This window comes from Enoplosus armatus, chromosome 3, assembly GCF_043641665.1.
Source record: "Enoplosus armatus isolate fEnoArm2 chromosome 3, fEnoArm2.hap1, whole genome shotgun sequence".
Taxonomy (NCBI): Eukaryota; Metazoa; Chordata; class Actinopteri; order Centrarchiformes; family Enoplosidae; genus Enoplosus; species Enoplosus armatus.
Genome location: NC_092182.1, coordinates 2,365,611 through 2,383,236, shown reverse-complemented (window position 1 = coordinate 2,383,236; position 17,626 = coordinate 2,365,611). Strand labels below are relative to the sequence as shown.

The 17,626-nt window shown below is 41.1% G+C and overlaps 2 protein-coding genes across 2 annotated transcripts; both read left to right on the top strand.

Annotated features, from left to right (window-relative positions):
* The first annotated feature begins 804 nt into the window (after positions 1-804).
* LOC139282452 (acidic mammalian chitinase-like) lies at positions 805-4,230 on the top strand. Its single transcript, XM_070902173.1, has 11 exons — positions 805-829; positions 960-986; positions 1,091-1,295; positions 1,595-1,651; positions 2,092-2,257; positions 2,360-2,484; positions 2,574-2,697; positions 2,787-2,969; positions 3,092-3,208; positions 3,298-3,430; positions 3,980-4,230. The coding sequence occupies exons 1-11, from the start codon at positions 805-807 to the stop codon at positions 4,228-4,230; spliced, it is 1,413 nt and encodes a 470-aa protein (XP_070758274.1).
* Positions 4,231-8,408: 4,178 nt separating this feature from the next.
* On the top strand, positions 8,409-17,023 carry LOC139282913 (chitinase-3-like protein 1). The gene is made up of 12 exons (XM_070902821.1): positions 8,409-8,436; positions 8,549-8,575; positions 8,671-8,875; positions 8,990-9,043; positions 10,181-10,346; positions 12,538-12,662; positions 12,758-12,860; positions 13,636-13,818; positions 14,250-14,366; positions 14,461-14,593; positions 15,889-16,138; positions 17,011-17,023. Exons 1-12 carry the CDS (start codon positions 8,409-8,411, stop codon positions 17,021-17,023), a joined length of 1,404 nt encoding a protein of 467 aa, XP_070758922.1.
* The last annotated feature ends 603 nt before the right edge of the window (positions 17,024-17,626 follow it).

The window sequence follows — 17,626 nt, the reverse complement described above, 5'->3', positions numbered from 1 at the left end:
TGGTTTTATATTATATTAAGATTTTAGTGTATGTTAATTTTAAGCCTTTCAAAATACAAATTCTAACCCGTGTCCTTTGAGGGGGACAGTGGGACTAGCTTCTTCTCATTTTCAACCTTTTTCCATACTTAAGGAAACTCAGGACTCAGGAAGAGTGGGGATTTTGCTAAAAATGACTGAGTGAGCGTCAGACATTGAGCTGACAGAAGATGAGGAGCCAGGCAGTTGAGCAGGTTTTAAATTTTATTTTATATTTGTTTCCAATATACACCAAATGAGAGGGAATTGTTTTATCATTACAAAATTGTGCCTTGTAATGTACTTTTTGTGGGAAAGACTGACCCGTTATACAACAATGAATACATTTTTGAGAAAAAAAAGATCTTTGTGATATGTTTCTTACATGCCAATTACTTAAATTATGTCCAGTGACATAAATTACCATCGGTTCATGCATGGAGTGCATGCTGTGAACAGTGCTGAACTGAGTAAATTATTGTCTACGTGTGGCTCAGACTTATCAAAACAGATGTAATAATCATTACATTTATTGCCACAATTTATCAAAGGCTGCTACACCTCCTCTTTTCTCTGTATAAAAAGCCAAACTTTGCTGCTGTTGTCTGGGTCTCTCATCTGGTCCCAAGGTGAGTTCATGAGGAAAAACCATCCCTCTCAGTTATAATTTTGAACTGTTATCTTGTTAATGGTAGTTAGTTAATTTTTTTTTTCTTCAATCATACAGACACTGGTTCACGTTTTGTCTGATAGTAATCCAGTGAAGTTGGGAGAAGTGAATTCAAGATGACCAGGCTCACAATTCTAGCAGGTATCTACCTTCAGTTTGGGCTGTATGTATGTATAGATTACTCTTCTCGAACAGACAGATCTAATATACTTTTTACATTTTAGATTGTGTGCTTTTATTTCTCTAATCCTTTCTTTTCTATATTACATAGGCTTATGTCTGGTGATATGCCAGCTGGGTAAGTTCTAATACTTTTTTTTCAACTAGCATCATTTGATTTGGATTTTCACTGGTATAAAACTGGAATCAATGCGTCTTTATTGTTCCTTTACTCCAACACAGGATCTGCCACCAAGATGGTGTGTTACTTCACCAACTGGTCCCAGTACAGACCTGGTGAGGGGAAGTACTTGCCACAAAATGTGGACCCCTTCCTGTGCACCACCCTGATCTATGCATTCTCCATCCTCAATCATAACAACGAGCTGGTAACCTATGAGTGGAATGATGACGTTCTCTATAAGTCTTTCAATGCCCTGAAGAACAAGTAAGTGGCCAGAGTTGAGATACCCTTGTATCACATACAGTAGAGGTCAAAGGTCAGGCTAAGCTACAGTACGTCTTGAGATAGCAGAGGCTGAGTGCCTTGCACAAGAAGCCTTCAGCAGGTTGCTTAAATGACTATGCTGAAATAATGACTCGAGCCCAAGGAGAGTAAAATGTAAATGCACTAATTGAGCGTATACTATGCATTGTTCTAGTAACCTGTTACAAGCAATTACAAGCTTGTACAAAGTGCGGTGGAAACGTTACGTAGTCTTGACCTACCCTCTGTGCTGTTTCCAGAAATCCTCATCTGAAGACTCTGCTAGCTGTTGGTGGATGGAACTTTGGTTCAAGACAGTGAGTAACGTTTTAAACCATAAACACAATGTATCACGTGCCTGTACACAGTTATGTTGCCAGTGTCCATTACATTCTTAACGCGTCCTGAAAGTATAATGAAGACTTAACTGTAACGACATGCAGGCTAAATTGTTTTTTGGTAGCTAGCTAACTGGCCAGCAGGCAGATTTAGCTGATGGCACTTGTAATACTAGCTTCCACTTGCTTTACTGTATGTTTAGAAATACATAGCTAAGAGTGATTTACTAGCTATGAAGCTCATATGTAAAATATTTAAAGTGTATTAATTAAAACATATTTCCAAACCATCCCAAATACGAATCACACATTCCTTTAAAACTGTGGTTATTTCCCAAAAAGCTAAGGGCTAGTCTACTTCACCGAAAAGGTTCAAGGGTCATACCAAGTGTGATAACAGACCTCAATTTTCTCTGCAGGTTCTCCATCATGGTGTCCACTCCAGCTAACCGTCAGAGTTTCATCCAGTCTTCTATCAAATTCCTGAGGACTCATGGATTTGACGGTCTGGATCTGGACTGGGAGTACCCTGGATCTCGTGGAAGTCCACCAGAGGACAAACATAGGTTCACTCTGCTCTGCAGGGTGGGTACAGATTCTCTTTTTTGAGCTTGCAATTCATAGCTACTGTTCTATGGTTTGCATCATGTTGACTTCTTTCTTATGTCCTCTTTGGTGTATTTGTAGGAACTCGTTGTTGCATATGCAGCTGAGGCCAAGGCCACTGGCAATCATCAGCTCATGCTGACAGCTGCAGTGCCTGCTGGAAAGGGAACCATTGATGCTGGATATGAGATTGCTGAGGTTGCCAAGTGAGTATGCTTCTTGAATACCTCTTGAGAGAGAAAACTGGAAGTTCTGCAAAGGTTTTTGAAATGACAATTTCAGTTTTTCCCTCCAGGGAACTGGACTTCATCAATGTGATGACCTACGACTTCCATGGAACTTGGGAGTCATTCACTGGACACAACAGCCCACTGTATCGTGGATCCAAGGACACTGGTGACCTCATCTACTTTAACACTGTAAGTAAACAGTGGGGACTTAAGAAAAACATATTTTAAGGGTACCTCTTTAAAGAGTTTTACTTCACCTCTTCCATCAACTTTTGTAGGACTATGCCATGAAGTATTGGAGAGACAACGGCACCCCACTGGAGAAGCTGAGGATGGGATTCGCTACTTATGGTCGTACCTTCCGTCTGACCTCATCAGACACTGGTGTTGGAGCCCCAGCTGGTGGCCCTGCATCAGCCGGACCATTCACACGAGAAGCTGGATTCTGGTCCTACTATGAGGTACAGTTTAGATAAGGCTGGAGTAAACCCAATTACATTGGTATTTAATGGCCTGTCTGAAAAGACAAATTACAAATTCATTGTAAAGCTACACAAACCATATGATATTGTCTATGGTCTAGATCTGTACCTTTGCAAGGAGCACCACCGTTCAGTGGATTGAGGATCAGAAAGTTCCTTATGCCACCAAGAACAATGAGTGGGTGGGATTTGACACGAAGGAGAGCTACGAGATCAAGGTAGGTGGCACATAAGCTCTATATTTTAACACATTCACGGCATATCTGACACATTGACACCAATTTCTATTCATTTTTTGCCCCAATAGGTGCGCTACCTGCAGGAGAACAAGTTTGGTGGTGCATTTGTGTGGGCCCTTGATTTGGATGACTTTGCTGGACGATTCTGTGGAGAGGGCAGCCACCCTCTGCTGACTCACCTTCACAAACTTCTTGATATTGGTAAGTCCAAGTCCATTTTTATGCTGATGTTTTCCTTTTTTATTTGACTGTGGTCAAGACAGATAGTAATGTCTGCCATCTTTAGTGGTCTATTGATGGATAATTATTACCCCTAGTACTCTATTATCCCGTCAGGAGTAATTCTCTTTGGCTACCATATTAAACATTCCTGCTGAGTTTAATCTCATTAAACCTCTTAAGAGGTGAGGTATTTTTAAGCTACTAAGTTGGACACCAGGTGTCTCTGTAATAAGGGCATATAAAGTGGAGATGGGTCATATTATGAACTGCTACAGTCATTTACCATCTAAATTACTACCATGCATGTTCAAAGTGGTATTTTTCTTGTAATTCCATTTTGAGAGGGCTGTAATCAGCCCTACTGTAAGCCTTGAGCATGACCCACCCTCACAGTAATTTATTGGAGTAATAAAGTAACACACAGTGCTGTCCGGATTATTCATTAATCAAGTCGCAGTCAAGAAAGACAAACATTGATGGACATTTGTCTCTCTGCTTCAAACCCCTTCCTCTCCCTCTACCATTCAGAGCTGCCCCCACTGCCCCCTACCACCACCCCCAAACCCGGTGCTAGCACCACCTCCCCTCCAACCACCACCACCACTGCCACCACCCACGCCCCAGGATCCGGCTTCTGCAACGGCACTCCTGACGGCCTGCACATCAACCCCGACGACAAGACCAGCTTCTACATGTGCTCTGGTGGCCTCACCCACGTAATGTACTGCGGAACTGGATCTGTGTTTGATGGCAGCTGCATGTGCTGCGTTTGGCCATGAGTGAAGACCATGTGTATTACAACTGATGCAAACGTCAGCTATTAAACAGAAAGTTTGAAGTTCTCTTGTATCCCCTGTGTATACAATCATTTACCTAAATGAGTCTATCATTAGTGTTGTGTAGATGCAACGTATTTCCTTGTTAAATATGTAATATAGATTGCAGATGGAAAACAAAAGCATTGAAGTACAAATTGTTGTATGATGGCTTTTCATTTCAATCCACATATTAATTAATTAATTGGTTTCTCCACACTTTGTCCCACAATCTTACAGGTTACGGCACATTTTAACTATAGAGCTGGGCATCATTTTTTCAGCACAGGTGTCAGTATGATATCCTTGTTTTTGTACCAAAACAATGCTTTTTTTAATACCTTACTTTGCTGAGTATAAACACATATTTCTATGTATTAATATTGGGGGTGGGGGAAAAAATTGATACAGCATAATTTTGTGATATTTTGCGTGGCAATATTGTACCCGCACACGGACGGCAAGAATCGATATTGATGACTAATATTGCAAATACAAAGTTACTGAAGGGGCTGATTAACTGCTTTTTTATACAATTTGCACTGTTCAAAATACCTGTAATAGTACAGTAGTCCACACATGAATGCATTAAGTTAAGTTGGGCTATGTAGACTGTAACAATTTGTCAGGTGCATCCAACATTTATGACAGCCTGTCTCCCATATTGCTGCAATAAAAATGACTGAACAGACTGGAAACTTATCTTGTTAGATAAAACAGATGTTGAGAAAGTTTTCCTTTGGGGGGGGGCATCATTTGCAGTTGAAAAAAAGGTAATAAATCGTGATATATCGCAATATTCTTTATCGCAATAGTCAGCACATTGCAAAATGTTTAAAACCGCAATATCATCATACCGTGACTCAAGTATGTTGAAAATATCGTATCGTGGGGCCTCTGGTAATTTCCACCCCTAATAAACATATCTGACAATGAAAATAAGCTTCTCAAATGCAGTGTTTAGTGTCGTGCAGGAACCTTGTACAAATGCAGTATAAAACCAACCAAGAATAAGTTAATAAAAAACGTTACCGTCTGTAACATAATTATGGAAAACTGTCTCAGGTTAGGGACTCACTAACAGCATAAAAACATACACCCATGAGTTAAAAATAAATAGCAAACAAACAAGTGCTGAGCCTCAAACCGAGAGTCGCTCAAACAAAGGAGGGCCCCAGACTCTCTCCAGGCCGGAGAAAAGGTTTTTGGAAGTAATCCAGGATCTTACATAAAAATGCTCATCAGTCAGCTATTGAGCAACGGATGGTTGTTTTCTTAGTGAGTTAGTCATACCAGTGGTGAGAAATCACAGACAACACTATTAGCCTGATACTGATTCTCTCATTCTGAAAAAGGGGTTGGGGTTAGGGGGGTTTTTATGGTTCATGACGGGAACTATCTCAATGTGTGAATTTCTGCTTCCCCTTGTAATGCTACCTTTCAAAGACATAATACAAACTGCCAAACTGATGCATCACAAGATGCAACCCCGCGGGGAGGAGATCATTTCAAACAAAGAGGACACAACTTGATATATAACATGATAAATATAACAAAGAGCGTAATATTGCCATCAGAAAAACTGGGAGATAAGAAAGGTGAGAGGGGGCAGGACTCAGTATTAACTTTAAACGCACTTAATTTGAGTTCAGTCCGGAATAAAAGAAAAGTAGTGCAGGAAAGGAACCTTGCACACTCATTTGCACAATGATGAAAAGTGATTTAGCAGACTTTGTTATCTGTGGGCTCTGGAAAGTTAATTGGACAAAGACGTCACTGTTACTGATAAATGTTTTGTTATCCAAATTAATTGTTGGTGTACCAAGGGTCACTGCATCACTGACCACATGACGCCCACATGACTTTTGTGCCAGCTTGAGTGTGGAAGTTGTTTACCTGCATTGCACGGATCTATAGAGAACTTTGTTTCAACCGGTTTCTGCAACCTTGCAGAGAGAGAGAGAGAGAGAGAGAGAGAGAGAGAGAGAGCATTTAAAGGAGTGATCCACTAAAACTGGCATGAATATCAAACCCTGTAGGCTCAGAAACGTGGCTCTGCTTGCTCCTCCACAGAGGACGGAAGCTGTAGTCAACTTGACTTCACAACAGTTAGAATGGAGTCCAATGGATCAACCGGATCAAAATATTCATCGGAACCAGTGATCTTCCTTCCTCGTCTTGCTTTTTTTTTGGGGGGGGGGGTTATCTGAGGGCGTCATGTGCTGTATAGATTGTAGAGCCCTTTGAGGCAAGTTTGTGATTTGTGATAATTCTATCTATTCAAATAAAATTGACTTGACTCGAGTGGAATATTGTTACTAAAATGCAACTAAGGATTTATTTCCGTGACAATTTACTAAACTGTGCAAAGAAGGTTAAAGTCAATCACATTCAACATTCTTCCATTTGTTTAAATTTCCATTCACTTCGTTTAATTTCATTGTGTGTTTTTTTTTTTTCTCTCATTAAGATAGTACGTCTCCTAAAAACTACGAATGCTCAGAAATGTTCTTAAGTTTAGAAAATGCCTAAATCACTTTCCTGAATCTCAGCCTTTGAGACCAGAAGTGTTGACAGTCGACAGTGTGCTCACAATATTATGAAACCCAGCTCTAAAATAACCCAGCCTGGTGCACAGATGTGTAAATTCCCATCCAAATTACAGTGTGTGTAATGGAAAAAGCATTGTACAGCAATATGGGACGCGAGCACTTTCATGATTGATTAAAGTGGCAAAGTTCAATTGAGAGTCTTGAATGAGGTTGCTATCGTTCTCAGAGCATGAATAGTGGCTGTTGACCTCAGTAAAACATAAACTGAACTGATAAAAGACACAATAAATGAACAGCGAGTGAGCTGAAACACAGCCCTCCTGATGCAACACACCGACAGAGCTTTGCATTTTGCAAACCATCCGCTGTGTTTTTGGAAATGTGGAAAACCAACCATTGGTTTCCATTCATTTACACACGATACGCTTGGCTTTTCAAGTCAGTCTGCAGTTTAAACTGCATTTTGACAAATATCAGGGCAGACCTCATGTTCACTGAGATGAGGGACAGAAGTCAAGCAAGTTTCAAGTGTCAGCTAATTGACTCTCACACCATACGTTAATTAATGGAAGCCAATGGCTGCCGGAAACGATAGGAAATATACATTCAAAAAATGCAAAACCTGCATGGATTCAAAAGTGATCAGCAAAAATGTTACATATACATGATTTGTGTTAAGGAGCTAAAACTTGCATGCACACTGGTTTAAGCTTTCAGTGGTCAGTGATGTCAATAAAAATACATGGACTCATTATGTGCATGTTGAGAGCCGAATGCAAGCATTCAAATATTAATATCCCGCCACATTAAGGTCAGATGCAGGAAGGATGCGGAGAACTTCGATATGGCCGAATTTTCATTCAAAATTCAAACCACAACTTTGTAATTTAAAACAAGGGACACTGAAATCGACAACTCTTTCTGTGGGTCCTCCCCTGTCTGTGCGGCTCATCCAGCAACTTTAGCCTTGAGGTAAAAGCACAACACTTCAGCATGACATGTCCTTTGTCCTGCCAGTCTGCGCCTGTCAGGCACTATCAGCAACAACATATCATCATTACATCGATGGATATTAAAAAGACGCAGGGACAGTTTGGCGTTGAGTTTCAAATATGGGTTTCATGTTAAAAATGGCTTCAGGTGAAACTCTGGAAGTGGGTCGCTCTATATTGGAGAAAGAATATCAGTGTCCTCATCCAGTCCTTCCTGTCAAGGGAGAAAAACAAATGTTTTTTTTTCGAAATTTCAAGCTTTTTCAAGCTGAATAAAAATGACTCACTCTGATAATGTTCTTCTTTGACAGTTCACGGTTAGTCATGCCACTTTTACCTGCGATATACTAAAGATTTATGTCTCCATTTCTGACATCACACCCTGATGCTGTCTAATTCATCCAATATTGTACCCATCACTACGTAGCTAAAGGTTTTTAGCACTAGAAAGCCATACCATGCGACTCATAGTAATATGAGATGTAAGACTGGAGTGACATTACCCTGTGTATAGATTTTCTACTTCTCTGTCTGTCCCACAGCGTGAGGGGCCACACAATGGGAGACTCCCACTGGGAAGAGAGCACAAACAGCTAAGATGAACACGGGAATAGCGAGCACAATTGGTGAGAAACCCCATGTGTTGTTCCTATATTTCTATCATTTTACAGTATTCGTTTTTCGCTAAATATGGCGGTTCATTCTGCTGTAATAACACGTGAATTGTGCTTCTTGTAGTGGCTCTACAGTTCTTCATTCAGATTGGTAAGGGACACATTTTAAGAACAGGAACGGGAGATTTTAATCAAACGTCAGTATTTGCGTGCAAAGCTAATGTTTCGCCTTTTCCCTTGATCCAGCAACCACAGCCAGACTGGTATGTTACTTTACCAACTGGTCGCAGTACAGAACTGGTGTGGGGAAATTCCTGCCGGAAAACATAGACCCCTTCCTCTGCACCCACCTGGTTTATGCCTTCGCCATCATCAACCATGCCAACGAGATCACCGAGTATGAGCGGAATGAGAAAGGCCTCTACAAAACATTCACTGACCTCAAGAACAGGTGACAACTGGATCCGTGGATATGACGACGTATACCCGCAATGTGCATCGGGATTTTGAAATGTGATGCATGTTCAAACAGCCAGTCGCTGTCTTTGTGTGTGTACCCGAACAGAAACCCCAGGCTGAAGACCTTGCTGTCGCTCAGGGAGGTGAACGATGGATCTCAGTGAGTTGATTCCCTGTTGTGAACTCCTAATGAAACGCCTTCATCTGCTGAGAGAAAGCACGAACGGCTGCAGAGGAACAGGCTTTATTTGGCTGCTTCTCAGGTTGATTGGTAGGCTGTTCAGAATGGCTACTTGCCCGGACAGTATTTTGACAGACGAATGCCTTATTAAGTCAGTGTAGGTAACTTTAGAAACGTAAATTGAATGTAATAAGACATTTGATTCTATGCCTTCTTTGCAAGTACACATTACTTGCAGGAATCACATCCTCCTCATAATAAAGGGTACTAGACACTGGATTGAACATAGACGAAAGCTACACATTCATTTACAGTGAGCTTGATAAAACTATTGACCTGGATACATTTCTAATATGTTGGGATTGAAGTTGCAAATAGAACATTGTTTGTTGGTAGTGCCATAGATCTTCCTAGTCCTATTCCTTAATTGAATACCACTTTTCTGGCAGAATCTCAATCATAATGTGTGGCTTCTAAGTGGCTGAGAATATGATAAAAGCATGAAGAAATGCAGAAAATGGTACTCAATGGTACTTTATTTTTTTCTCTCCAAACTAATGTTACGCCCTTGGTAATAGTGGTAGTAGCGGTGGAATTCTGGTAGTGCTTGCACAGTTAGTGAGTGTGAGTTTTTGTATCCCACGAAGATCTGGAGGAGCTTTCTTTTGCTAAAAGTGGCTATAATCATTATTTTTTCACAATATCAATGCATCAAATGACAAAGTAAAAGGGGTCGCTCGTAGCAATGAACCTACAGAGAATCATCAGCTGAATCTGCAGCTCCCCTCGGCTTTACGCTTCATAGCTCCACAGAGTTTCGGCTCACTGTTTAGCCGTCCGGCCCGCAGCTTTACTGTTCTGCTTCACTCTCGCCGCTCTTGTAGTGTCTCTAAAAATGGCAGTAATCACCAAATAATGACCAGGTTTTAAAAAATTGATTGATATTCAATTCAGTTGTCCAGATTGAGTGTTGATCAAGCGAAGTAAGCAATTTACTTTTGGCTCTTCTGATATGCTTTTATTATTGTTTTGATTTTTTTTGTTGTGGGCTTTATACTTCAGTTCATGGTATCAAACTGCCACTTCAGAGAACAGCTTTCTCATCATCTGCTACAGGTTCTCCATCATGGCGTCCACTCCTGCTAACCGGCAGACATTCGTCCAGTCGACGATCAAATTCCTGAGGACCCATGGGTTTGATGGTCTGGATCTGGACTTTGAGTCCTCTGGTGCTGGTGGAAGTCCTCCAGAGGACAAGCAGAGGTTCACTCTGCTCTGCAAGGTACGCTGACTGGAGACCGTGTGCCAGCTTTTTCGCCCTCGAAAATCTATTTGTTCCGTTTTTGGTCTGAATTTTATTCCAACCTATTTCATTTTGCAAGTCTTTGTCCCGTCCGGTTGTCACGACACAGTGGCTTATTTTTTCTGTGGCTTGAATTGAATCATCATATGAAAATGATACTCAAGTTGAGGTTTACTTGCTGAATAGTGATATCGTTTTACTGTTGGTGAACGGCAGTAAAACTGTAAACTGTAAAAATAGCTGTGTTGCTTGCAATTAATGCAAATGTAAATAAAATGGCGGTGAGCAGCAATTGCTGCTACATTCAATTTCAATTTCATGACATATAAAAGACAACATATTTTGACTTTCCTTTACATCTTTGTATGATTGGTGGATGTTAGCCCCAGTTTGTGCTTCTCATATAATCTCTGTTTTTAAGCTGTCACTTGAGTCACAATACGTTTGAGTCGCAGAAATGTTGTTTCCCTCAGAAGGAAATAGAGTTTTTGTGTTTCGAGAGGCTGTTTAACGAAACATGCCACAGGTTCATTCCTTTTGTGAAGAAAATCCTCTGTGATCAGTGAAATGGAATTCCAGTTCGTTTCCCAGGGTGCATTTCCGGTCGTAGAACTAAGCAAAGGATGGCTGCTGGACAAGCTGACGTCAATGTTTGGGACGAGGAATCAAGACACATGATCAAAGCGTCTCTCACTATGTGCCATATGGACTATTCTTTGTACAGCACTTGTAGGGCACAGGCATGTCCCCACAACTCACCCAGCACAGTAATTGTGTTGTGGCTTATTCAAGTCACATCAGCAGCAGTCTAGCATCCTTATTTATGTGCATTTATTTCACACACATTTCCCCTCTGCTGGGCCGTCTTTCACTCTCCCCTAAATCAGCTTTCATCCTAACCACCACCCCCATCTACTGGTGGTGTTTGATAAATGGGCCCTGTCGAACCGATCAATAACATAACATATAAAAATGTATATTTATCATCAGCCGATAATATTAGCATACATATAGAAATAACTAATTCAGCAAGATAATAGGTTGAGCGTCATACAACTATAGAAATGGCTCCAACAAATTGTGGTTTCTCAAGCAAGTGGTCCTGTGTGTTTCTTTGTTATCATGTTGTTGTTTGTGTGATAATGCCAGTTCACTCTTGGGTCCATCGTATCTCATATGATTCTTCATCAGTGTTCGAAGTTGCGCCCTGCTTATGCGCAATGGGGACAGGCCCTAAATATAGGTAAGAGCCTGGAATCCTAAAACCAGAAGTGTTCATAATCTGCAGCCAACACAGCGCACTGTGTAACTGTAGAACACCGTGACTAAAGTGGAACACTTAAAACATTTCCCCCAATTTTACGTCTCCCTTGACACTTTCGGACCCTCCCTCCTTTGTGCCACTGGAAAGGTTAGGCTGTCGCCGGCAGAGCAACCTTATCTGCGTGACGCCAGCACTCATAACAAAATATTATGTTTGGCTTCTTCATTTCATTCTTTCCTTATTCGGTCATTCAGTCTCATAATTACTAAAAATAAGCATTCAGAAGTGTCCTATTCTGGATGGGACAGAGGCGGTGCTCGCCTTCTTTAAGGGAATTTATTTGTTTTAACTTTACAATGAAACTGGACTGAACTGAAAATGTAATGCAAACAGTTAACAGAGTAGTACTTACCAGTGTTTTTACATTTAAAAAAAAAAAAAAATAGATTTATGACAAATCATTTATACTGGCCCTTTTTCTCTGAATGCATAGCACACCACCAGCCAGTGGTTTGTACTTATTTCAGTGAAAATGAACTTGAAACCTGAAACTTACATTACATAATCCACCTCTTTTCTGCTCTTGGGCACACACACACCCACACACACAGATTACTGTTGTATACTAATGTAGTGCAGACATTTGCAGGTCATCTGATTGCCAGACAATTAGAACACATTTAACAGATACTTCCGACATTGACGTTCAATGTGATGGGTCATCTTACAAGTTTCAAGTCTCTGCAATGTTGAGTACGAGACCATCCTGGGTAACGATAGCTGCCTGGAAGATGGGAGAGAATCGAGAGTGGTTTGCAATAAAATAACATATAATGTAATTTTGTTGTTCTTAAGGTGCATTTCGACCACTGACTGAAGTGCAAATGAATATCTATTGATTTCCAGGAGCTTTCAGAGGCCTACGAAGCTGAGAGTAGAGGAGGCAGTAACACCCGACTGGTGCTCTCTGCAGCCGCGGAAGAACAAACAGATGTTATTCATGCAGGATATGAACTCTCTGAGATGTCAAAGTAAGACTTAAAATTCTTATCAGCTCCAGTTTGAATACGTTTGACATTACATGATCACATTTTGCCTCTTTCTGTGTTCTGTGGGTGTGATTTAGATACCTGGACTTCATCAGTGTTCGGACTTTCGACCTCCATGGTGGTCAAGATCAAGTGACAGCCCACCACAGTTCACTCTACACTGGAAACAATGCTAACATCGTAATTATCCGTTTTTTTTTCATTTAAGTGCTACCTTTCATATACGGCACCAGTCAAAAGTTTAAGTAAGCTTGATATCTGTATTTTCAGGGTTGTTAAATGTTTGATCTGTATAAACTACATAAACTTGAAATATTCCTGTACTTACCATATATATATATATATATATATATATATAGGGTTATATATGCAGCTCCCCTTGGCTTTACGGAGCTTTCATAGTGTCATTTTCGGTCGCAAAAATGCTCTGAAGAGACCCACTGTGCGCCACCTGGCTGGTATGTTATGGACATAATGGAGCATTTAGCAGCTAAAGAGCCAGATGTTTCCCTCGGGAGGCTGGTGGAAACCACAAACAGAGCTAAAAGAGAGTGAATATTGGTTTGTTTGCAGACATGTTGACCATATCAACTTAAAAGGTGATGATGTGTCAATGTCTTGTTTTTTCCGCTGCCCCCCAGGTGGCCAAAAAAAATCAGTTATTGCAGATTCTCCATACAAGCAAAAAGGGCTTCCTTTCGCTGGATCTGTCTGCTATAGTTCATTGGATGTTTCTAGGAATGGTGTGATGCTGTTTTTCTTTTTTCATGGGTATTTTTGGAAGAGGCCGGTCTTTAATGTTTGGATAAAATGGTCTCAACATAACTGACTCCAGCCAATTGTGTGTCCTTGAAGGGAGCATCATGACCTGATCATGGGACCTCTCATACAACTACAGACCAGGGAAGTGAATTGGTATGCTTCTTTAGAAATTCTTCCCTTTCCTCCCCGTCAGGATTATGTGGTGCGGTACTGGCTGGAGCGAGGGGCCCCAGCAGGGAAGTTGTTGCTGGGTTTTCCCAGTCATGCTCGTTCCTTTACACTCGCCACCACAGCAACAGGCCTGGGAGCCCCGGTCAGCGGCCCTGCCAGCCCCGGGCCCTACACCCAGCAGATTGGTTTCTGGTCTTACTATGAGGTAAAAAAAAAAGAGCACGTTTACACCGCCACATTTAGCAGAGAAGTCTACTTAAGTGCATTGGTGATGATTTCAACTTTGACCACAGATACTCTGCTATTACTGCTATTTCTATGACATCTATATCTACCACTACTACTGTGACTATACTGCGCAGTAACATCACAGCATGCCTGATTGTGGTATCTGGAGAGATACACAGGTTTGCCATAGTACTGAATGTTCTTAGCACTTTTCAGTCAGTTTGTGCTGCTAATGAACCTGAACTGATTCAGTCACTATTTCCAGCACAATGGTGAAATGAGCTTAATACAGTACTGCTGCAAGTGTTCCTAGTACTACTCTGACATCATCAGCGTGAACATAACATGTTTCTTATGGCTGTGACAAACATAATTATACTGATGGAGACCCTGATGTGTCTCTACCAGACCTGCTCCTTCTTGAAGGGCTCCTCGGTTCAGTGGATTGATGGTCAGAAAGTTCCCTACGCTGTCAAAGGCAATCAGTGGGTCGGCTTTGACAACCAGAGGAGCTACGATGCCAAGGTGCGGCGAGTGACTTCGTTGTGGAACGGAGCGGCTCTTTCAACAAGTCTGTCTCCGCGTGAGTGTCATCGTGTTGCCTCTGGTTGTCTCACAGGTGGAGTATCTGAAGAGCAGGCAGCTGGGAGGAGCTGCTGTGTGGACACTGGACATGGACGACTTCTCTGGACAGTTCTGTGGACAGGGCAAATACCCGCTGATATCACATCTAAAACGCCAACTCAGTGACGGTGAGGCTACAGGACCATACGCTTCCTTTACTCCAGGGCACTTGAAATGCTCTCCATTTTGAGAATTCATTTATTAAAATTAAAATGCATTACATTGCACATAATAAAATATATAAACAAAGCAAATTTCTGTGTGTGACCCTGTGTCACACACCTATCTGTGACTCATGGCTGGTTAAAAAAAGAAAAAAGTCTGAAAGGGCCTGAAAAGGTCCAATATTTCACAAGAATAATGGAATTGTTAGAGAAAAGTCAGAAATTGTAAATCACTTTGTGAAGAGTAAATAGGCTTTTGATTCTCTCCAATCGCAGTAATCACAATGTTGTCTAGTGACCCCTTTGGTGGGTCCTGACCCCAAGACTGGGAACCGCTGGGATCCTGTAGTGTCTTACAAAAACTATTCGTAAAACAAAGTACATATTTGAAATGATGATTGAATATGCAGTTAGAGATTCTGTTTCATTTTTCTATCTTTAATCCATACAAAAGTGTATACATTTTGGTTTATTCATGTGCCTTCCTATCATAATCTCTTTCACAGTTCATTTGCCTCCTGTTGTAAGCTTCCTGCTTTGGTTAGCTGATGAGAGGCTCCTCCTCAAAACACAAAAAAAAGAATTGCTGGTCAATCAGAACTCAAATTACGGTCCATTAGTTGGGCCTTGTATGGCATACTGGCTGTATGTCCTTAAATCAAAGAAAGGACATACCAGAAACTGTTCAGACACTTCAATAAATTATAGAATGTCCAATTTGTCATTTACATATGGTTTTAAATGTAGAGCAAAACATTCTTTGCCTCTAACCTACTTTCTTATATGTGGTCGTCTAGCGACAAAGGGGGTTTTCAGTTTAGTATTTCACTTCCATAAGGTTGGGGGTCTTGCAGAGATGGAAGATATCCAAAGGTGTAGTCCCTAGTATAGGCCAAGCTCCAAAAACACTGGATCCTGCATTCCCCATAATGCAACAAATACCATCTTTTCATTAGACCTTCACTTGCGAAAATTGCCCTTGTCCAAATGCCAAGATTAATATAGTAAAGCAGGCTTTCTATTAAAAATCTGAAGTCTCAAGCTGAGTTACGGCAACTCCAAGGATCTCTTCGGGGTTATCTCAGATTTGGCTTTTTCTCCGGTCTTATTCTCTCAGGCTGAGCAGTACAACTCATGATGCATCAAGTGAATTTCATGTATAAAAATGTGTTGGATTCCCCTTTAAAATACATCCCTTGGTGCAAAACATAATAATTGTAAGATTTATTTCAATGCTGGTCAATATTTTTTTTTCCTAGACTGGACAACACAGGAAACCACTCCCGCTGAACCTCTCCCCACAACCTCTTCCTCTCCTTCTGAAAGCACACAACCCACACCGGGGCAATTCACCACAGCCAGCAGCACCACAGCAAAACCACACAACAGCTGCTTCCAGAACATCAGCGTTGTGTATCCTGTCAGCAGCTTCTGCTCACGCAGAGCCGATGGACTGTATGCAAGATCGCACAATCCAAAGACGTTCTACAGATGTGTGCAGCGGCAGACGTACGTCACAAAGTGCCACTCGCCGGGAACAGAGCACAGCGGCGGAGTGACAATTACACCATCAAAGTGTTTAGTTATAGTCAGCTTTGTAATAGCCACTCTATTCCATTTGTTAAGTGTGTGGAGTGACAGGTGATTTGCTTTCATACGGATTAAGTATAGTACCCTGGTTTGAAAAGAAAGAAAAAGAATGGTATGAGAATGTGAACCTTTGAAAAGTGCCAATCAGGCCCAATGAGGCAAATAACATACATTTTAGGAAGGTCAAATAAGTATTTTCATAAAGCTGTAGCTGCCACGCAGTTGTTCAGCTTTAAAGTCATACACGTCTACCACTCATTGAATCATAAAAAACACAAGTTATTGATCAATATTCTTTAACATTGACTCAAATGGAATGTGAGAGAGCGGTGGCTGGCAGTGATGAACCATGAAGGGACCTATAACATGACTTTGCAGCTATACAAAGCTTTTTAGCCTCTTTCAGACCATTGTTTTGATCTTACAGTACATTGCCTGTACGCTTCAGTCTCAGTCCAGTCTGGTAAACACACTACGGTATGGTAGTGCATAGCATCAAATGGCTGACAGACACGTCGGCAGGTAAACAAACCAAAGCTAAAGAACAAGGTGTGTCTCTTGGGAGTTTTGTGGGGACCAAACCAGAGCTAAAAGGAGAGGGAATACTGGATTTACGTCCATTAGGTGGCCAGAGCCACGACTCCAAATGAATGCTAGTGTTGCTCCGGGTCTGCTGGATGTGAAAATAGGAAACTGGTTGCTAACCTGTTTGCCAAATCAGTTTTTTAAGCTGGGGATATGGTGGTGGCTATGTACCTGTCACCTTGTTTTGATGCTTTTCTGCCACCCAGGGGTCACAAATGAAGTAGTGCAGCTTTAATAAAAAAAAAAAAAAAAAGGTAATATATTGAGTGTAATATCTCCTCTCAAATATCATTATGTATTGTTTATACCGATGTATGCTGGTGTAGATGTTGCTGGTAATCATATCCAGTTGGCTGATCTATATTACTTTCCCTTCTCCAACTTTACTGGCTTGATCAGTAAGAAAACCAATATGAAGCAGCCACCAGGTGATGATAAAGATGATGATGATGATGATTGTTGTTGTTCTGTAAATAAAGTTAAGAGGTAAGCAAGCAGTTACCATATTTAATTGGTTTAATTTCATATCAGCACGTAGAACAGCTTTATAGACACTCCATTGTAAATAATGGAGAAAAAAACTCTCTGCTATGATAACAGTCATGGGATTTAATTTTGGGGGTAAATTCTATTTTAGGGTGGATTTCTTCCTTTAACGCGATTACGCTGCGTGAAAACGCACAGAGACAGCGAAAAGCTCTCTGGGAAATGAAGTTTAAATTGCATTTACAGCCTGCCGGCAGAAAGGTCGAACGAGACACCGTTTACTTCGTTACCCACAATTCCTTCAGCCGTACTTCCTGGTTAGATTACACGTAGCGT